The sequence below is a fragment of the Protopterus annectens genome, chromosome 13.part0, assembly GCF_019279795.1.
Source record: "Protopterus annectens isolate FY-2018-M chromosome 13.part0, PAN1.0, whole genome shotgun sequence".
In the NCBI taxonomy this organism is placed as follows: Eukaryota; Metazoa; Chordata; order Ceratodontiformes; family Protopteridae; genus Protopterus; species Protopterus annectens.
The window spans coordinates 890,015,502-890,038,451 of NC_056747.1; the positions used below are offsets into that span (position 1 = coordinate 890,015,502).

The 22,950-nt window shown below is 44.2% G+C and overlaps 1 protein-coding gene across 1 annotated transcript in view; it reads right to left on the bottom strand.

Annotated features, from left to right (window-relative positions):
- NF1 (neurofibromin 1) overlaps positions 1-22,950 on the bottom strand; it is a 5,218,972-nt gene that overhangs the window by 2,848,188 nt on the left and 2,347,834 nt on the right. The window contains exon 24 of the mRNA XM_044054637.1: positions 9,495-9,611. Within this exon, the coding sequence (XP_043910572.1) occupies positions 9,495-9,611 (117 nt within the window). The remainder of the gene's footprint in view (positions 1-9,494; positions 9,612-22,950) is intronic.

Consider the following 22,950-nt stretch of genomic DNA (forward strand, 5'->3'; position numbering starts at 1 on the left):
GGTCTCTCTCTGTCTTTATCTTTATGTTTTTTTGGTAGATCTGCTGTCGGATGGCTTACGGAAGCCATATTGTAATTCGAGGACTGTAAACAAAAATATCTGGCTACAATAAGGGCCAGACAATGGACAGTTCTGGCATTAAAGCACAGAAGTGACAACAGGGGACGTCTTGGTCTGGGCCTAGACAAGTGATGCACTAAGAGTGGAAGTCTCGGTGTGGTATTTGCTTTCCACAGGCGAGACAATTATTAACTTTTTCTGACATCGGTTAGTGCAAGAAAAAAGGATCGCCAACGGGGTACTTACCTTTAGAAGACTTCAACTTGGAAAAGAAAACTCAGGTAACGGCTGATCAGCACTTGTGCAAACTGCATCTGCTTTGGGCTCCACAGCAAGAAAGACTGGTGTAATGGAGTCGGCTGCCTTACTTTACACCACTGATGACCCGATGTCAGTCCTCAAGCTACAGCAACCAACGCAGAAATACTAAGTCTCTGGTATTCGGACTGGCAGAGGTCTACACTGGCAGGGATAACCCAAACGTGATGACTGCAACAGTGAAACAGGAAGAACATCTTTTGTTCCTGTGCCAAAATGGACCCAGGGGTAGACTTGGAGAGTTCCTTAATCAAGTCCCTCTGTAGTTTAATAAAGTGTGCCAAATAATTAAGCGACTGTAAGGCAAAGGTCGCTGATGCATAGACGTGCTTTCAAACCTATTCAATGCCCTCAAATTTCTATTAGGGGGATGGACAATGAAGCTCTGTTTAGCCAGCTCCTTCTTTGAGAGTGCCGCAACAACCATGGCATCTACAGGAATTCCATTACTCTAAAAGGGTCTGTCCTTGGGTGGAGCTAGGATCTTGTCCAGATGATGGGGAATTGGTTCCACAGTATCTAGCTCCTTCTAAACTGGGCACTTGACAAGGTCTACTAGGTCATCCGTGGGGGGGGGGGACTCGAGATGTAGATGTGCCAGACCCAAAAGCTTCTAGGAACACAGACTCCGCTTGTGAAAACCAACCACCTTTTTTGGCAAAGGATCTCTAGAATATCTCTGAAGGAGACATCTTCTGGTGGTGACCTGGGGACCCTACTCTTTCATCAAAATTGGTGTCTTCAGTAAGAGATTCCTGGGGGGAATCTATGTGTCTCCTTTTACATAGCTTCTTCCTGGGAACCTCTTCAGTGGGATGGTCTGGACAGGTATCAGAGAGAGAGGAATTTCTTGGACAGAAACTGCCTGGAAGCACATATGGGCCAGCTGACCATGTGAAATAGGCACATGAGGCTCAAAAACTGGATCCAAAGTAGTAAGAGTCAAGATTGTAATGGGGGGGGGGGGGTTATCATCACTACATGATGAGAAGTTACCCTTCTCCACTGCCTCAAAAGCAGAGGGACCAGGAAAAGCAGAAGACAACCTCACCGGAGCAAAAACACCCAATGCTGTCAAACCCCGACCCTGTCTGGATCTCTGCTCTGAGAGAGGAGTCAGATCCAAGCTGTCTAACACCAAAGCTCTGAGGAGATGCGACAGCTCCGAGACACTCAGAATCAAAGACATCCCCCCACATCCAACACTGGCGCTTGGGCTCATACAGAACCTGCTCGGGGGGGGGGGGGGGGTGTCGATGCTGAACAAGTCACGGATATGGTCGAAGTCGAAGATGAAGCCATCTTCAGATCCAACATCTCGACTCTTGGGGATTTTTGGATCTGATGGCTCTGACCTTGCTAGTCGGGTCAGAGAAGAAATGATGGGATGGGAAACAGGTTAAAGGCTCCTGGATGCGATGGCAGTCCTGAGAAATTCCTCATCATCCCATCCACACCAGTTTCAGACAGACTTCGGGAGGACCTGATGGATAAAAAGGTGGTAGGAGGTCGAGACAACCTCTTAGGATTTTCTTGCAAAAATGGCGATTGGAGCCATTGTGAAATCGGCTCTGGGGCGAGGTGATTTACAAGTAGGAGGAGTCAAATCTGAGGAAGTTGGATTCGAATGTTTGGCCTGCGGCTCCAATATCAGAGCAGATTATGGAGCCAGAGAAAAAAAGCATTTTTATGCTCCATTGGCTCCAAAGAAGGCCTTATTTTTTTAGAGAGGGTTTAAGCCCCTGATGCTGAAGCAGAGGATGGAGGAGCTGAAGAAGGAAGAAGGCCTTTAAGACCAAGCTTATTTCTCCTATCACTGATGGCCCTAGTATTAAAGCCTGCACAAATCTGACGGGGGGGAATCCAGATGATGTGGGCCTTGACAATAACTGCACTCTCTTTGGGCATCAGAACTGGGCATCTTGTGCCTACAGGAAGTGCATTTCTTAAAAATGGTTGGCTTCTCTGCCATGGTAAAGAAGAGACAGCAAAGGCCAAAGGCAGAAAGTGAGTCCAAAAACCAAGGCGAGCTCCCTCTCTGGAAATATGTTGCTGGTGAATGCTTTCTTCCAAAGAGATCTGTGTTGAATAAAACAAAGTTATGTACTCACTATAATGTTCCACTTGTGTTGTCCATTTTCATTCTTCCTCAACTTGTGGGTCTCTCATCCAATCCTCAAATCTGAACTGGCCACTTTCCAAAGTTTTAAGCTCCAAAGCTCGAGCTCCTCCACCTACCCAGAATGCCTCATTCCCCCAGATTACCTCAGATCTAGTTTTCTGCTAACAAATTACAGACTATATACAAAAGTATCCATACAATTAGATAACTACTAGAAAGAGACAGGACAAGGACCAGGAGCTCAAATAGGAACTTTGGTTCCTATAAGCATCTCTGTCAGGACTTTCACAGCCATGGGCAGGGGAAGAATGGTGGGAAGGCTGAGGAAGAATAAAAATGGACAACACAGATGGAACATGATGGTGAGTACATAACTTCTTTATTTGATGTCATTTTTATTCGTTCCTCAACCTGTGGGACAGAGTCCCCAGCTACAGTAACTTTGGGTGGCCCTCATGGAAGGATATTCCAGAACACTGCAGAACCAAAGGCAGCTCTATTTCTGGGGTTAATATTTAGCTTATAGAGTGAAATAAAGGTATGAGAGTTTGACCACGAACTGCTACACAAATATCATCAATCAAGACCCTAGACCAAAAAGTTTGGGAAGTTGACATTGATCTGGTAGAGTGGGCTTTGACTTGTGTGGGCAAAGATATACCCTTAGATGCATACACAAAATAAATGCAATCTCTTAACCATTTGGCTAACATGGTCTTAGAAACTGTTTTTCTTTTTCTGACACTGCCAAAGGATACGAACAATTGATCAGACTTTCTAAATGATTTTGTTCTGTCCAGAAAAAAACGCAGTTGTCTGTGAACATCTAATAAATGAAGGATATACTCTACCTTGTTTTGAAAACTGGGAAAGAAAACTGTTAGGTTGATGGACTGGTTAATACTGTTCACTGTTGAAACTTTCAGGAAAAAGGAAGGGTTGGTATATAAAGCGACTATGTCTTTATGGAAAATCAAATAAGGAGGTTTGGAAGAAAGGGCTTGTAACTCAGAAACCCATCTTGCAGAACTGACGGCCACCAAGAAAAAAGTTTTCCATGAAAGAAATCTCAAATCTACTTTGGCTGAAGTTTCAAAAGGAGGATGGACTAGTGCCTGAAGATTCATAACGGTCAGATCCCAAGAAGGAATGGGATCCTTAACAGGGGGGCGAAGCAAGAAGGTACCTCTAAGAAAGACTTTGCACAATTTTGAAGAAGCTAGCAATGGAAAATGTTCTCCGATGTGATAATTTGAAACGGCCACCAGTTCCACTTTTATAGTGGAATAAGTTGCCCCATTTTGGAAGACTCAGCAATGAAGTCTATGACTGCAGGAATGGGTGCAGTAAATGGATCCAACTTGCTTCTGTTGAGCCCATATGGAGAATCTTTTCCATTTGCTCTTATAAATTTTCCTAGTGGATGGTTTCTGGGACAAAATCAAAATCTTCTGGATGGTGGAAGAAAGCCTGGAATGTCTAACCATCACCGGAATTGGAGAAACCATGCCATTAGTTTTAGGCCTGGGAGATCCAGGTGAATCTGCCCTGATGGATGGGACAGTAGATCTGGAACCCGCTCTAATGTCCATGGAGGGCAGATGAGATGAGACTACAGGAAGGTGAACTAGACTTGTTAAGGCCACAAAGGAGCAATGAGGATTACTCTGCTCTTCAACCTTTGTGCTTTCTGAAGAAACCTGGGAATTAGTGGTAGTGCGCAAAGCAGACTAGAGGGGCCAAGCATGAACTAGGACATCTCTTGGGGACTGTCCTTGAAGAGGAATCAGGGCAAAGAACCTGATACATTTGTTGTGAGGGAATGCAAAGAGATCATAGCAGGGATGACCTCATTTGTGAAAGACATTTGCCACCGATTGCTTTAGACACCGCTAGTGAGGCATCAGCAAGATTCAGCTCAGCCTGTCCACTAGGATGCTGCACTCCCTCCAAGAATGTGCTTTGCAATTAGGAAGCAGATGGTACAGACCGCCCAATGCCATACTCATTGCTTCTCAACACAGGGGGTAAGACCTGGTTCTCCCTTGCTTGCTGATGTACCACATAACTGACATATATTCTGTTAGTATCTGAATAGCCCCCTACAGGAAAAAAGCTATGTAGGGTATGTAATGCTAGAAGGATTACTCTCATCTCTAGGACACTGACAAGCAGATTGGTGTCCTGTGGTGTCCACATGCTGTGGACCATCCATCCCAAGAAATACCCCGTCAGCTAGGAGGCATCCATGGTCAACTTGGCATTTGGTGGGGACAAAGGGACATCCTTGTTCGATATTTGAGGAATGAAGCCACCACAGAAGAGAGTCTTTGCACACACTTGAAAGTTCGATCTGATAGCTTAGAGAATGTTGGTACAAGGACCATTGGACTGCTAATGTCCATTACAGAATTCTCACTTGTAGTTGTGCTGTAGTTAACAGGGTAATCGTGGCAGCCACAGCCCCAATGCTCCGAGTACTAATTTCGCTGGCAGGTTCAGTACTGACAATCTGTCTGATATGTACTCTTAGACTGGAAATTCTGTCTGCAGGGAGGAAGACCAGGGCTTTGGATGTGTCCAGACATGCTCCTATGAAGTCTATTACTTGGACAGGGTCCAATTACGATTTCTGCATGTTGATGGTTATGCCCAAGGAAGGTGCTAGGTGCAACAAACAGACCCTGGCTTAGATGAGTAGATGCCTGGTTGGAGCTGTGAGGAGCCAATTATCTAGGTAAGGAAACGTGGAATCCCTGCATTCTCAAAGCTGCAATTACTGCCATGCATCTGGTGAACACCCTAGGGGTTGTGGTGAGACCAAAAAGAAGGAACTCTTAATTGGTAGTGACTGGCTCCCAGCCTGAAGCAGAGACACCTTCTGGAGCATTTGTTCATTTTGATATGATAGTACGCATCTTTCAGGTCTATCAAGCACATCCAGTCATCTATTTGCAGTACAGGTAAAATGGACTTGGATCATGACCATCCTGAATTTTGAGTTTTTTACTGACATGTTCAGGAATGTCAGGTCCAGTATTGGCCTTTCCTATCCCGTCTTTTTTTTTTTTGTATTAAAAGAATCTTGAGTAAATCCCTGATCTCCCTAATCTGATTTGATCTGGGGGCACCTTCTGGATGACTCTTGTCTAGCAACTTTGCAATCTCCAAAGCTGCTGATTCCCTCCGATTGGGTGGAACATCAGGGAGGTATCTCTTTGGTTTGAGATGTTTTAAAAAGGGAATGGATTAGCTGCTAGATATGATCCTCTGCACACACAGATCATTTGTGATGGCTATCCAGGCTTCTGGGTGCAAGGTTAAGCACCCACACCCCAACTGCCTGCATAGAGGAACAGTCAGGCAACCTCACAGGAGTGCTAAAAGGGTTTCTCCAAGAAAGAATCTTGAGGCCCTTGATTTTGCGGACTCCCTCTGCTGCATGGGCAGCATCTACCATTATTTACTGTTTCCCCCTCTGCTCCTGGGGGAAAATTCTCCCTGGGATTCCTGCAAAGGATATTGAGACTTCTTGAACCACAATTTTTTACCATAATACTGAATTCCTGAGAAAGATATTTGTGGCGTAGAAAACCAGATTCCAGCGGCAGACAAGGTCTTTCCATCTTTCTCACTATGGTAGTGCGTGTCTTTGACAGTGGGCCCAAATAATGATGACACATCAAAATGTGCACTGACAAATGACAACTTAAAAGGTTCTGCAATGTCACACAGCCACATCCAGGCATGATGGCTAACGGCAATGCCTGAACCGGTGGCCCTTGAGGTGCCCTCTGCAGCGTGGGAAATCAACCTCATGGACACACTGGAAACTGAATGCAGAGTGGCTATTCTGGAGGAAAAGACTCTCCGTTCCTCATCAGACATGGACTCTGGGGCAAAGCTAGAGTTCTTTGATTAAATCTCTCTGTAGCCTAGTAAAATGAGAAAGATAGTTTAGTGCTCATAGGGTGAAAGTGGCCAAAGTGTAAACTCTCTTGCCAATCTGTCCATGGCCCTAGACTCCCTGTTAGGGAGATGGACAGTGGAGTTTTCTTGAGCTATCCCCTTTTTGGTGGCTGATGCAACAATCATGGCATCTACCAAAATCCCTTTATTCCAATGTGGTCAGTCTGCCTGGGCACCAAGAATCCTATCTGCACATTTAGGGATAGGTTCTACAGAGTCTGGCTCCTTCCACACCCTGGTTGATACTAGACTGACGACTGTATCAGTGGGGGGGGGGCACCCAAAATGTAGAAGGGCCAGAACAAAAGCCTCCAAGAACATCATTTAATCAGGGGTAAGGTTTTGAGTAGACCAACCACATTTTTGGTGCAGGATTTCTAACACGTTTCCAAAAGAGACATCCTCGGGTGAAGATCTCAGGGACCCTTCCCAATCTTAAAAATTGGTGTCTTCCATAACCGATTCTTGCACCTTCTCTTCCGGGGTATCTCCTCGAAGGGATGCTCCCGGGAGGTATCGGAAGAGACATGGGGTTCCAAAGGTGGAAGAGCTTGGAGACTTTGCTGGAGTGGTTGTCTCGGAAGTGGCAGACTTGGGGTCTCAGACATAGTATCCAAGGAAGTAAGGGGTGGATCCTAAAGTACAGGAGGCAAGAATCTCCTCGGTAAGGAGAGAAACCTCGCCACCACCTCAAAGACAGATGGGCCCAGAGACAATAAAGACTTTCTCCCTGAAGCCACAGCAGTCGGGGCAGATCACAGCTGAGCCCCATCAGCCGTCCATTCTGAAGGGGGAGTTGGCACCAAGCTGTCGAATGCCAAGGGTCAGAATGGAACCGACAGCTCCAAAAACTTCAGAGTCAAAGTCAGCCCCATGGAACAGACGTTGAGGCTTCGGCTCCAACAGCCACTCTGCTCAGATGTGGTCAGAGCTGAGAGAGTCAGAGAAGCTGTCGGAGTCAGAGATATAATCAGTTCTGGCTCTGACACCTTAACTCCTGGGGCCTTTGGACCTGAAGACTCAGAAGCAGGAGGTCAGATTGGAAAAGGAGCAACAGGCCTGAAAGGAGAAAGTCCACTCATGGACCCAGTGGGGGACTGAGCTGGTAAAATCCCAATCTGCATCTGTGTCTGAAGGAATTGCTTATAAGTCTATCCACCTCAGAGCCAGAGAGGCTATGGGAAGACCTGATAGATGATGTAGAAGGTGGTCTAGAGGATCTGTCCTGAAAGGGAGATCTTGAGGCAGCTGGGGTCGGTCCCAAGGAAGAAAGAAAAACTCAGGTCCGAGAAAATGAGTAGGCAGACTGACTCGGGTCTGAAGATTATGACTTTGATGCTTTGGCAGCCTTTTTGGGCGGGAGGGAGCTCCTGAAGTAGAAGAACCCACTGCTGGGGCAAAGGAAGGAATCAGGCCCTTTAAAATAAGTTTGCTTCAGCGGTCAGCCAACACGAGTGGGTGAAACCCCTTACAGATAGGACAGGTGGTTTTCAATATGAGAAGGGCAGAGACAATACGCACACTTCCTGTCGGCATCAGACAAAGGGATTTTGTGCCCAACAAAAGTGTACTCTTTAAACCCTAATGTTTAATCAGACATACTAAAGTCGGGGAAAGGAAGAAGGTAAAGAATAGTCTCACAAGAATGGGCCAAATGGACCAATGAATCTTTTTTTTTTTTTTTTTTTTAATTTTTAAATATATAAACCAGAAGACAGGCGGAAAGAGAGAATAAAGAAAACAGGAAAGAAAAAAAACGGACTTATCTGTAAACAGTAAATCAGACACTTTCAGCGGAGCTCGAGCGTACGGATCATGATGCTTCCTGGCACAGCGACAAATGAGATCTTAAATAATCTGGGGGAATGTGGCATCAAGGGCAGGGGAGGAGCTCGAGCTTCGGAACCTAAAGCTTTGGAAAGCAGCAGAGTCAGATCAGACACCCACAAGCTGAGGAACGAATGAAAATGACAACATCAGATTTGTAGTTTTGGAGTTGACAATTAACAGCAATGAAAGTTTTGCAAGAATGGGTTACAAATGGACTGCAGCAGGTGGAACAGTAGGTGGAGAAGATTTTACAATTTTTTTGTGCAGGAAAGGGGTGTGGAGGAGTTTAGCTGGTCTCCTTTTCCCTGCTTCCATCTTTAGGTCTCTCCTTTACTCTCTTTCTCTGGCATTCCCCATCTACTCAGTCTCTCACTTGGGCACAAAGAAGACATTTTAGGATTAACTTTTTTTTCTTTGAATTAAGGGTCTAGGGCCAAAAGACTTGTACATCTTACACGGGGACTGTAAATGCTCCAGCCCCACAGCACACATTACAAAGGCTGAGTGTGTCTTGGGGGTAGAATTCCTGTCTCCCAATCACTTATGAAACCCCAAGGCTTTCTCAATTGAAAAATTTTGAACTGAAATGCCTTGAACAAGTAAGAAATTTACTAAAGAAAATATCAAAGTATTTGTAATAGAAGAGTGAATCATAGTACAATGTAGAAGGTCTTTTTTCAAAATTTTAGCAATACTGTCTGAGGCAGGCTTCAGCTTGAGAAAATAAGAGAAGAAGCAATAGAGATTTTAATATTTATATTACTAGATGCGTAAGATTTTATGGCCAATATAGTAAAGAACAGAAATAGAGACGTACTGGCTTAAACAAACACTTACTTCAATAAATTCTGATGATCACTAGGTGATAGCACCTGTTGTGGATGGTGGAAAAGCAGAAATGCACTGCAGTGTGGGAGGGGAAGGAGTTTGAGCACTGAAGAAGCTTTTAAGTGAAAATGTTGCCAGCTCACATTTTTCACAAGAATGGTTGACCTGTCAGTTGAGGTGAATGAAGAGACAAAATAGGATCCAAAGTCCAAAGAAAATGGTTTCAATTTTTCAATTTTTTTTAAAAATTCTGCTTTAAAACAAAAATGCTGAAAACGTTTTATGGAAATTACATTACATGCAATAAAATGGCACACTTTATCCTAGCTTCTTGAATTGCAAACAATATACGGATATTAATATTTACTTCAAAAAAAGCTGAGATTTGGCTTCCATAAGTTCAACACCGTCACCCTCCTCTGGCTGCAAAGGCAATCCAGCAAGTAAGGACACCACTGCTTCCATGCTTGCCTGGTCTAAATCCCTAAAATTGAAAAGAAAAAGAATTAGATTAAGATATAAAAACATGTTATTTTTTCTGTTTACTTTGCATGGAATGAACAAATACATACATACATATCTAAGCAAACCACCAGCAAGTTTCTGGAAGTTAGGAGCAAACTAACACACTCCGAGAACACCAAAGAAAACAGTACACTCAAACTCCACAAAAACAAGTAACAGGAGGACCAGTACTGAATCGGACACTTGACTGGGAACACACAAAATTAAACCACTAAACAATCATGCTGTCCTCATATTGCATGACAAATATGGGACACAAAAATGCCAAGTAATTAAGCTTACTGTTAGATGCCCATCATTTATCACACTTTTTTTTTAAATTTTACTATCTTCTTCTGTACAAACTATCATCAGAAGAAATCAGTATATAGGACTAAAACTTCACTAAGTGAAATGAGATATGTAAAATGGAAATAAATGACAATAAGACAATTCTGGAATGCAAATCACACCATTTATGGCAAACAGAAGTTTGGAAGCCACTTAAATACTTGGCCTGATATGTTCTTTTACGAAAGTCAAGAAGAAACAGTGGCTGCATGAAAAGGCAGGAGGAGGATCATTTAACCTAATATTAGCAATTAGACAGTCATTCAAAATCACCATGCTCGTAAATCCAGCACATACCGAAAGAAAAAAGTCCATTTGCTAAAGTATTGCTTTCTACTGGAATATGCTATGCAAAAGCCATTGGTTTGCACTTCTACATGAGCTGCTGCTGCATCTTGCCAAGAAGTTACACACCTCTAGGAGAACCAGCTTTTAGTAGAGGCTGTATGAAGAGGTGAATAAATAAGGCGAAATGACCCAGTTTCCACATGCATTCATTCTCCATCTGCCAGACACAAACTATTGCTGATGAGACTTGGTGAACAGACAAGGATGAAAACAGAAATGGAAGGCAAAGCAGAAAAGCAGAGGAGAAGCAATGCATTCCCCCTCTGTGATTATGAGTTTGCCTCAGTACAAATGAACTGTCAGTGTGCAACACATAACTGACATAACCTCTTTTCTCTCTCTTCTACTCCACTGCACTGATTTACTGTGCAAGCATGTGGATGTACAGCTCTTACGCATGTGCAGTCCAGCATTATAGATTTGAAGAAGAACATAAAGTGCCATTACACAACAAATTTAAGAAATATTATCGGTTTCTTAAATAATGACATTCTATAATAGCAATTCTCAACTCCAGAGTGTGGGTATCACAGGATTTATCCACAGTTAGCTTTGTTTGATCACCATAATGATGCATCTATGTCATCCGTTTTCATCTTTCCTCAACAGACAGGTCATGGATCAAACATCAGCCACTTCTAAAGGTTTTCATTCCATAGCTTGAACTTCTCCCCTACCAATAATTCTTACCTTTAGTTTGAATTTCCTTAGATCGAGTTTGCCCTCTATTCATTCTATAATATTGCTGAGAGCACAAAAATGAGTAAAAATAAAGTATAATTACCAGTAAAATTCCAGTTAGACTGCAAGGAAGGCAGAAAAGAAAGAAAGAATAAGAGACTGGAGTTCATCAAAAGGAAAGTAACATGATACACCTCAGGTCAAACTAGGAGACCAGAAAATAAAAAATTCCAAAATAGGAAACGGATTGATGGGTGGGAAATTGAGGAAAGATGAAAACAGACAACATAGATGCATCACTATGGTGAGTACATAACTTTTATACCAATGTTTGTCTTTTTCTTCCATTCCTCCACCAATGGGGCAGAGTCCCCAGCTACAGAAATACCAGGGATGTCCGAAAGAAAGGATATTCTGGAGTACAATGGAGCGAAACTCTGCTCTACTTCTAGACAAGATGGCCAGTTTGTAGTAAGCAATGAAGGTATGAGTATAAGACAAAGTGTCAATTGCACAAATGTCATCTATAGAAGCACTAGACCAGAAGGCGGAGGATGTGGCACAGATCTGGTGGAATGAGCCTTAGGAGATCCAAGGATGTCCTCCCTTTCTTCTTACAGACAAAGGAAATTTAACCAGTGAGCCACCTTGCTAAAGACACTTCTGAAAATGGTTTGCCCAATTTGGCTTTGGAAAAGGAAACAAACAGCTGATCTTATTTTCTGAATTATTTTGTCCTGTGTTGACAGAATCTATGCTAGAACATCAAAAAGGTGTAGGATGTATTCTTTGCTGGAAAAATTTGTAAAGAAAACAGGAAAGTTGATTGACAATTTATAGCAGTTTCAGAGGCCACCTTAGCTATAACAGAAGGACTAGTATGGAGAGACAAGCTGTCCTTGTAAAAGACCAGATAGGGGGACACTTAGGAGAGAAACCTTGTTGTTCTGATATCAGTCTGGCTGATATGACTGCAACTAAAAAAAATAGTTTTCCAAGACAAAAAAAAATTAAGTTCACCTTGGCAGCTCTTCAAAGGGGGCAGAGTCAGGGTTTAAAGTACTGTTAAATCCCATGGAGGAGTAAGATCTTGAATAGGGGATCAGAGTAAAAGGCACATTTGAGAAAGGCTTTGAAAAATCTAGATGATGCCAGGAGTGAATGGTTATTCTCCTACACGAAAATTCGAGATGGCTGCAAGTTGGATCTTCATAGCAGAATAACTAGCCCCACTGCTGAATACGTAAGCAAGAAAGTCTAGGATAGATGGAATAGGTGCTGAAAAGGGATCTAATTACCTTTGGACAGCCCAAAGATAATGTTTTCCATTTGCTCTTATACACCTTCCTAGTAGAATCCTTCTGAGAGGATATGAGGATGTGATGAACCACTGAGGAAAAACTTGGACCGTCTTAGTCATCACTAATGGATGAGAGAGGAAATCTGGAGTTGCAGCCATCATTCAAAGGGGGTGCATTAGGTGAGGCCAGAGGAAGGAAAACCATACCAGTAGAGGCCAGAACAGGGCAAAGAGGATGACTCTGCTCTTCTGGTGAGATGCTTTCTGAAGAAACTTGAGAATTAGAGGTGTAGAAGGAAAAGCGTACAAGAGCCCAGGGGGCCAATCGGGAATTAAGAGTCTCTCGGTGTCACAACAAAACACCTGAGGCAATTGGAATTGAGAGGGGAAGTGAAGAGATTGCAGCACGGCTGGCCAAAATGATGAAAAAAGTTTTCCGCCAACAAAGGGTTGAGAGACCACTCATGAGTTAGTAATATGTCCCTGCTCAGTTTGTCTGCATACACACTGGATCTCACCTCCCCAGGACATGCACTGTCAAAAGGAAGTGGCCAGAAGAGATTGCCAACTACCAGACTCTCACAGCCTCTCAACACAGGGGAAAGAATCTGGTTCCATCATGTCTGTAGATGTGCCAGACTACTCGCATATTGTTGTCTTGGTGGCAATCATCCTTGGAGGTACAGCATCTTGAACTGCCTGCAAGACTAACAGGATTGCTCTCACTTCCAGGACAGTGATGTGAAGATTGACCTCCAATTGGGACCAGGTGCCTTGAATTATCCTTCCAAAGTAATGCTCCTCCATCACCCCATTTGGGAAGCATCTGTAGTCACTGAGGCTGTGGGTGGAGGAAGCAAAGAAAAGTGGCCCTGGGAAACTTCTGTGGTGATCCACCAGGATATATGTTCTAGACCTACCTTAATCATCTGTATTAGTGTAGACACAGTGTGCCATCTTATTGACTACTGTACTGCAAGTGTTCAATGCAGTGCCCTCATACTGTACCTTACTAAAGGTACTAGAGTTATGGAAGCTGCCATAGAGCCAAGAAGTTGTAACACCAACCTTGCTGGTGGGGAAGGAAGGATAGGATGTGCGTGGGAAGCTTGACTCTGTAAAATGTCTATTCTTGCCTGTAGCAAGTTTGCAACTTGTGTCACCGTATTCAGACAAGCATCAATAAACTCCAGGACATGAATGGAGGAGAGCTGAGATTTGGCATTGTTCACTGTGATGCCCAGTTAAACACATACTTGGAGCAAGCAGTCCCTGGCTTGAACAAATCGAGTTTGGTGGAAGGAGAGTGAAGCTAGTTGTTGAGATATGTAAGCACCGGGAATCCTAGCAGTCTCAAGTGAGCTGCAACCACTGCCACACACTTGAACACCCTAGGGGCTGTGATGAGGCCAAAAGACAGGGCCCTGAACAGTTAATGACTGGCTCCCAGCTGTAAGTGTAGATATCTCCTGGCTCATCTAATTATTTTGATGTGATAGTAGGCATCTTGGAGATCAAGCACATCCAATTGCTTTTTGGCAAAAGAGCTAGAATGGACTAAAATCATGACCATTCAGAACTTTGAGCATCTGATGTACTGGTTCACACTGCTGAGATCGAATATAGGTCTCAGCTCCTCATTTTCTTTGGCACCAAAAAGAACCTTGAATAAGTCCAGATTCTTTGCTGGTTTGGAAGGACCATTTGGATGCCTCTCTTGGCCAGTAGTTTTTCTATTTCTGTAGCTGCTGCTTTCCTCTAACTGGGTGGAATGTTGGGAATTTTGCGGACTGAATTGGGAGCTGCAGGGAAAAGGATAAGCAACCTCTGGATATGATCCTCCATATTCAAGTATCTTTGATGAAGGCTGTCCAGGTTTCAGAGTGCAGGGATAAGTACCTCCAAGAAGCCTCCAGAGTGCAGCAGTCCAGCAACCTTTCAGGAGCACTAGAAGGGCTTCCCACAGAGAGTACCTCTGAAGCTCTGGTTTTGTGGTCCTCCTCTGCCACAAGGGTGACATCTACTATTGGAGTTCCCCCCTCTGCCATGAGGGCAGCTGTCCCCATAGGAGTCATGGGATGAACACTGACTTATGGAACCACCTCTTCCTACCATCTCTTTGGTTTTGAGAAAAGGTCCTTGGAAGGGTAGATAAACATATTCCGACAGCAGATGTCTTCCAATCTTGTTCACTCTTAAGATAGGGTTTCTTTCACCTTGGGGCCAAAAAAGTGGATCCATTAAAGTTAGCATTGATGAATGATGACTTGAAAGGCTCCACAAAAATCACAAAGGGCATCCAGGCGTAGTGTCTAACAGCAACTCCTGAACCCTCGGCTCTTGAAGCTCCCTCTGAAGCATAGCAAATCAGCCTCAAAGACATTCGACAAGGACTGCAGGGTGACCAGTTGCAAAGAAACAGTCTTCTTGCTTTACGGAGAAATGGACACAGAGAGGGCATTTGAAAACACCTTGATCAAGTCTCTGACATCTCGTAACGTGTGCCAAATAGTTAAGCGACCTGACAGCGAAGGTCACTGATGCATAAACATGCTTTTCAAACCTGTCCAAAGCCCTGGACTTTATTTGAGGTGTGGATGGAAGAACTCTGTTAAGCAAGTTCCTTCTAAGTAGACAATGATATCACCACAGCATCTATAGGGGACCCTTGCTCCAATGGGTTCAATCCTTGAGGCAAAACAAGGCATTTATCAGGCCTCTGAGACTGGTTCAGTGACATCTCAATCCTTCCAAGCCTGTAGAGATATGTGGGACTGACCAGGGCAAAGCTGAACCAGCTCCAAAAGCCACTAGGAAAGTATTCTTGTGTAAGAAATTACCATAACCTTACATATCCTTCCTCTTCTATATGCTGCTGTATTCATGACCTCAGGGAGTTTGCCTCTGGTGAACTCTCATACGTCTGGCCATTATACAAAAGTTAAATGCTACAGCTAGGGTCGTGTGACATCCTGCACCTCTCTCGGATGTCAGTCATAAACGGACATCAGCACGCACCTCTTCAGAACTGAATGCCGCTGGAAACAGTGACTACGGAGTGGTTACTACAAGGAACTGGAAAGTGTGAGGGGGAAGACTGGATGGGAAACATTACAGCAGCATACAGAAGAGAAGGACATCTAAGGTTATGGTAAGTTCTTACACAACAATACTATGTCCTTCTGTTCATATGCTGCTGTATTCATGACAACAGGGAGAGTGCAAAAGCTCCTGTCCTAATGAAGGGGAGGCGGACCAGAGGCAGTTTCCACAAATCCATGGAGGATGGCTGTGGCAAACCCTGCCCTAGCTTTAGAGACCATATCCAGTTTGCAGTGTCTGGTGAAAGCGTGAACTGAGGACAAAGTAGCTGCCTCAAGAATAGCAGCAATGTCCACTCCTTTAAGGAAATCCCCTGAGGAGGACACTTCCCTGGTTGAGTGTGTTCTAACTGGGGCTGGGAGTAACTTACCATGGTTGAGTGTGTTCTAACTGGGGCTGGGAGTAACTTACCATGGTTGGTGTAACAAAAGGAAATGGATTTTGATATCCAAGAGGATGTAGTTTGCTTGGAAACAGGTTGACCCAGGGCTCTAGTGTGATAAGAGATGATGAGCCTGTCAGATTTTCAGAAGGATTTGGTTTTGGCCAAGTAAAACTTGCCCTGTCTGTGTACGTCTAGGTAGTGCAGCATCCTCTCTGCTCGGTTCTGCGGAGAGGGGGAAAAAGTTGGCAGGTTGATGGTCTGATTTAGGGACAGGTCAATTACCACTTTGGGCATGAACGCGGGGTTAGTATGCAGACATACCCTGTCCTTGTGGAAGACAGTGAAGGGGGGGGACAGGCCATAAGGGCCTGGAGTTTGGAAACCCTTCAGGCAGAGGTTATGGCCACCAAAAGTGTAGTCTTCCAACTGCAGTACTGGAGGGAGCTTGGAGTTGGTAGTGTCAATTTTTCTAGGACAGAATTAAGATGCCAAGGAGGTGGAATGGGCTTCCTTGGTGTAGTGCCCCTCTCAAGAAGGGTTTTACCTCTAATCGAGATGCTAAAGGCGGTACCAGGGGTAGGCAAGCTGAGATGGCAGATAGGTGGATTTCAATGGAAGAATATGATGGTCCGGATTTCATAAGGTCGCACAGATAGGACAAGACCACTGGGAGCTCTGCCATCAGTGGTTGCAGGTTGTTTTTCTGACACCATAAGGAAAATCTCTTCCACTTTGAGAGATAAGATTTTCTAGTAGTTGGTTTTCTTGCCTCCTGTAGAACCCTGAATCATATCCATTGTATATAGGTGTCTGAAGGGAATCAACGCCCAATCACCCACAATGTGAGGTTCAGTGTGGGCAGTTGAGAGTGTAAGAGAGTTCCCCTGTCTTGTGTGAGCAGGTCCATTCTCTGGGATAACGTGGTGATTGCCCCTGGCAAGGTGAAATAGTAGGGGGAAACCAATGATGCCTTGGCCAGTAGGGAGTCACCAGCAAGATTTGAAGCTGTTCCTTCTGATTTTTCAGAGGACTCTTTGAATGAGAAGAAAGGGGGGAATGCATATGCATACATCCCCTTCCAAGAGATTGATAGTGTGTCCACCTTCCAAGCCTCTGGGGGAGGAAAAGAAATCCACATTCGAAATACCCCATCGATGGACTTGGTCCACAAACACTTCCCTGTTCACCATCCATTCGTGAGACAGGGTCATGGTCCTGCTTATGGAATCTACCAGCACATTGTCTACAGAGGGGATATAAACTGCTTGGAGAAGGATTTGTTTCTCCACTGCTATTTTCCAACTTGCAGTGCTAGTCTGCACAGGAGTTAGGACCTTGTCCCCCCTGTTTGCTGATGTACCACAGCACAGTAGTGTTGTCTGTATACCACCTCAGGGTGCCTGGGAGAAGTTGACCCTTTAAAATATCAAAGCCAGTATCAAGGCTCTCATTTCTTTGATATTGATGTGATCCTTTTGTTGAGTGGTGTCCATGTATAATGTGTTTTACTGCTGTGGCTACCTGGCCAGGTGCAGATTACAAAAAAGAAATGTAAATTTGGAGTTTCTGTTAGCCTGGGAAACTAAATCAGAACTTTTAAGAATGATGTAATCTGAAATGACTCAGCAGTACTGTGTTACAATTTAAGACGTTCCCAGAGAGAAAGATGAAGCATTTTGGATTTTGTCTGAACCTGAACACATCAACTCACCAGCACTCTTCCCCTTGCTCTAAAGTAAGATATTTATTTAGAATAGTGATTTCTCTTAGAGACAGAAAGAAATAGCCAGATTAGTCTAGTTGTTTTCTATATTTATGTCAGATTATCCTACAGTATTTTAAAGTATTTTTCTGCGATTTCTAAACTCTGTAATGTCATTGTGTTGAAGTAATAAGTATTGTCTTGTGTTTTTATTATTTATTATTAAATATTTGTAAACCTTTCAACTGTGGCTGTTTTGTATAGAGATAATTTAAGCTCTAGAGTACTTGCATGTATTTAATGATACTGTACTAAGCCACTCCAGAAAAGCCTTAGCCCTGGGTTACACTTACTATTCGGACAACAGTAATATCACACAGTGAAATTGGTCACCCTTTGGGAAGAGTCTTATTAGCAGCTGATAAGAACAGTTAGTGGCAGAGCCTTATAGCCTGGCAGGAGGGGTCATAGCTGGAAAACCTGTACCAGCCTTCCCCAGGAGTGTTGGTGTGTTTGTATATAAACCAAACCTCACTGTGTGTGTGTGTGTGTGTGTGTGTGTGTGTGTGTATGTCAGCTACTTGGACAGGGACACAAAGCACTGGTTGGACAGAGAGGGTACTGGAGGTTGTGACTTGACTACTCGGATGGGATATGAACCTTATAGCAGTGCCAGTGGGAAGTCTTACTAGGGATCTGGAGAGAAAGGGAGAAACCAGCCCCAGACAGACTGTGATCTGTGTGTGCACTTAAAGGAAACTGTACTTTACTGTGTGTGTACTTGTCATCCCTACCAATGGGCACACCCCTCACTGGTGATTGTGGTGAGGATTGAGGCTCCTTGATTACTGGGCCAGTGCACGGGCATCACATATCAATTTTTTTGGAAGTGGTGGGATAGCCACATCAAATATTAATAGTCTGACTGTGGTGAGTTAGCCACATCACATACTAAATGGCTTGTAGTGGTGTGGATAGTGAATTCCTGCAGCTTGTGTACAGTGATCACTGAAGGTGTTTTTGTACTCTAAATCAACCACGCAGTGAGCCATCCGAGTTCAGATGACAATTGTTTTATTTATTTTGTTAGCTTAGTCAGTCAGGGAGAGCAGGCAAGCATGTCAGCAGAGGAGTATGGCAGGCTAAAAGTCAGGTGGCTGAGATGTGCCAGGCTAAAGGACTGGTGCATGGAAACCTGACTAAGGCAGACATGATTGCAACTTTGGTCACAGCTGCATCAGAAAACAGCAGTCAGGAGGACGATTAGACTGGCCGTGGAGATGTACAACACTACCTTTCTGCAGAGGACTTAAAAATTAATCTGGAGATGGAGACATGAGTTGGAGGCCAGAAGTTTGGAAATGGAAGCTGTGGAGAAGGAGAGGCAGCGGCAGCATGAAAAGGAGATGTTGATTCTTCGTCAGAGTCATGGATGTAATGAGGAAGGGAGCAACTGGACACCAAAAGCGCAAAAGGTCAGTACATTTCTTCCACAGTTTACAAAGGGGGATAATTTTGATAGTTTCATTCATATGTTTGAGAAAGTATGTAAACAGAACGATATTGACCAAAGTCTCTGGGTATGGTTCCTGACCCCCTTACTCCATGGTAAAGCTGTAACTGTGCTGTCTAAATTATCTGACTATGAATTTGATTTTACTGCTGTAAAGAATTTTGTTAGAATTTTTTAAGCTAACATCTGAAACTTATAGGAAAAAGTTTCATGAACATAGATGCAAGGCAGATTAAAGTGTGTGTGAATATATTGCTCAACTAAGCACTTATTATCGTAGGTTAGTGAGTGGATGTCAGGTCACCACTTCTGAAGGGCTGGCAAGACCTTTTGGTGAGGTAACAATCCCTTAGCACTTTGCCTGAGGACACGAGGATTTGGTTAGCTGCTAGACAATGTGCTACTTCAGATGAGTTGGGGAAGAAGGGAGACCTATACCTAGCAAGTGGGGCATCCCTGCACAGGAAAGGGATCCCTGGTACTGCTCATGAGTCTAAAGGAACCCATGGTGGGCAGCTCAGACTGCCCCAACAAAATCTGACAATAGCAGGGGAAGCCACTAGTCCAGATACACGTCCAGGACCTACGGTTAAATGTTTCAAATAGCAGCACAGTTTCCTGTCTCACAACGAAAAAATGCACCAGCACGATGTAGAGATAAAAACACGAAATTTAATCCAGTGAAATACACACACGGTTAAGCGCTTTCATCCACTAGGGACTTCATCAGAACACTGAATGAAACTAACATCCAACCTTAAATACATAGCTCAATTAGTAATTAATGCATCACATGTCCTAAAAAAATCACTTAAAAAAATCACTTAAAAAGAAAACATTTAAAAGTGCTAGTGCCTACAAAAAGTGCCAGTGCATACAAGGATAAGCTTCCAAAAACAAAATGACAGTATAATATTAGAAAAATACCCTAAAGAACTCTATGCTTTTTGATTGTCTAAAACACATGCCCATGTGGCATACAGATGTCCACGGAGGCAAGGTGGGGAACAAAAGGCGAAATAGCCAGTAAGTGGGAAGGGCAAAATGTCAACAGTAGGTTGTCTTGAGGCAACAAGGGCACCAAACTACCACTAGAGGTTATATCCTATCATAGTGAATGGCAAAGAAGCAATTGCTAAGAGAGAGACAGACTCCGACATAATTGTGAAGCCTGCAATGGTTACAGAGGAGCACTACTTGCCTGGGTAGTCTACTCCAGTCAGAGCTTTAGGAGGGACCCCATTCCATATACCTTTGGCTAGGGTCCACCTTGACTGGGAGTGTGGAAAAGGAAGCCAGCAAGTAGGTGTGTTTGAGGATATCCCTGCAAATGTCTTGATATAGAATGATTTTGATAATGCAGTACCATGTGCTCATGCAGTTGCATGCAATCAAGCTTGGAGACAAGCATGTGGGTCTGGTAGCCTGGGGGCGACCCAGACAGACCGCACACTTGCCGCCAGGAATGGTGAGGTGGTTACTTCAGGGAGGGAGCTATGTTATAGCATTGAGACTGGAGGTGAACCACAGCTGCTTGTGGGTACTGATGGTCCCTTGGACAGAGTGACTGCAAAGGTAGAGGTGAGTAGTAGTACCCAGACTGACAGTGAGGCACCTCAGTTAAAGGATACCAGACTTCCTGTGGAAGAGGAGCTGGGAAGGGTTACAAAGAGAGTTGAAAGAGGCTCAGCTCTCAGACCCTACAAAGCAAGGCCTGAGGCAGGTAGCTAGTGAGGCACCTGATTTTCAAGGGCAGGGGGATTCTGTACACTGGAACAAAGGCTTACTGTATAGACAGTGGACTCCTGAGGGAGCGTTAGAAGGAGAGAGTATACAGCAGTTGGTAGTGACTACAGCCTGCCATCTGGTGCTTCATAAAACATATAGAGAGACATATGCATAACTTCTACTGGCCTGGAATTTCAAGAGATGTAACAGGGTATTGCAGGACCTGTGGGCAGTGCCAAAAGGTAGGCAAGGCATGAGACAAGGTGAGAGCTCCTTTAATGCCTTTGCCTGTGACTGAGGAGCCATTTCAGAGGGTAGCTATGGATATTGTGGGGCCTCTGAGTACTCCAATTTCCACAGGGAAATGGTATAGCCTAGTGGTAGTAGATCATGTTACAAGATACCCTGAGGCAGTGGCTTTGTCCTTCATTAGGCGGAAGAGGTGGCAAATGCTTTGTTAGAGGTTTTCAGCAGGGTAGGTTTCCCAAAGGAAATAATGACTGAGGTGCCAATTTCATGTCAGACCGGGTAGCTTGTCTGTGGAAGCACTGTGGAGTAAAGCACCTGAAGACCAACCCCTACCATCCCCAAACTAATGGTCTTGTTGAGAGGTTAAGCTCTACAACCAAGTCCATGCTATGGGCATTTGCAAACCAGTTTAAGAGGGATTGAGACAAATATTTGCCCCATCTGTTGTCTGCTTACAGGGAGGTTCCCCAGGAATCCAAAGGCTTCTCACCCTTTGAGTTATTGTATGGGCATAGGGTGAGGGGGCCTCTAGATTTAATTTGTGATGACTGGGAAGGGGAATGTGAATCTCACAAGGAGTCTGTTGTGGCATATGTCCTAAACCTCAGGACAAGGCTCAGGGAACTCATGGGCTTGGCCCAAGAGAACCTGGCAGAAGCCCAACAACAGAAAAAGGTCTGGTAGATACCCTTGACTCCCAGTACTAGACAGAGGTCAGCCTTTGTGACTTCTTTTGGCTTGTATGACTTCACAAAGATGCCCTTTGGGATGAAAATGCCCCAGCAACTTTCCAGAGGCTAGTAGATCATATTCTAGCAGGAGGGTTTGCCCTTGCTTACCTATATGATATTGCCATCTACAGCCATTCCTAGCAAGAGCACCTTCAGCATGTTAGGGAGGTGCTGGGCAAACAACAGAGGACAGGACTGACCATTAAGCCCAGCAAATGTCAGGTGGGAATGGCAGAGGTCTCCTACTGTGAAAGAGTGGAGAGTGGTAAGATCAGGCCAGAACCTGCCAAAGTGGAAGCCATTCAGACATAGTCTGCACCTGTTACTAAAAAGCAGGTGAGGGCATTCTTAAGGACAGCAGGGTACTACAGAAAATTTGTCACCAGTTATAGTACCATAGCTGCTCCCCTCACAGACCTGACAAGGAAAAAAAGGCCAGATAAGGTTGTGTGGACCCCATAATGTGAGCAGGCATTCCAGAAGCTTAAAGAAGCTTTGGGAGGACCCCCTGTGTTAGCCAGTCCAGATTACAGCAAATAATTTGTTGTGCAGGTGGATGCTTTGAATCAAGGAGTGGGGGGCTATACTTATCCAGATTTCTAAAGAGGGAGAAGAGCACCCAGTGGTTCATCTCAGTTGTAGGCTCAAACCCAGGGAGGAATGCTATGCAGCTGTAGAAAAGGAATGTCTAGTCAAAATGTGGGCACTGCAGAAACTGCAGAAACTTCAGCCTTATCTGTATGCAAGAAAATTCACTGTAGTTACAGATCACAATCCCCTAACATTGTTACACCAAGCCAGCCAGCAAAACACCAAGTTGCTAAGATGGAGCCTAGGGTTGCAAGCATATGATACGTCAGTATAGCACCGCAGTGGGATTTAGCAATGACAAACCAGATGGGCTCTCAAGACAGGAAATAGGGTAAGGTACACTCAGATAGACCTAAATCTCTCAAGCAATGTTTTTCAAGGATCACCTGGAAAACTAGCTTGAGTTCTCGGGGGGGGGGGGGGTTGAGGGCCTGCCAGCCCAGCCAGACAGAATGTTGTTAATAGTTCTATGTCATTTGTAAATATTAACATAATCAGCAGGCTTGGTTTACAAATGTAAACAGAACTATATGTTATGATTAAACTCTATGTTGCACTAAGCGTCAAAAACATAACCACAGTGCACTCTGCTGGAAGAAAGCTGATAAGTCAAGTACTATATGACTGATAACAAAAAA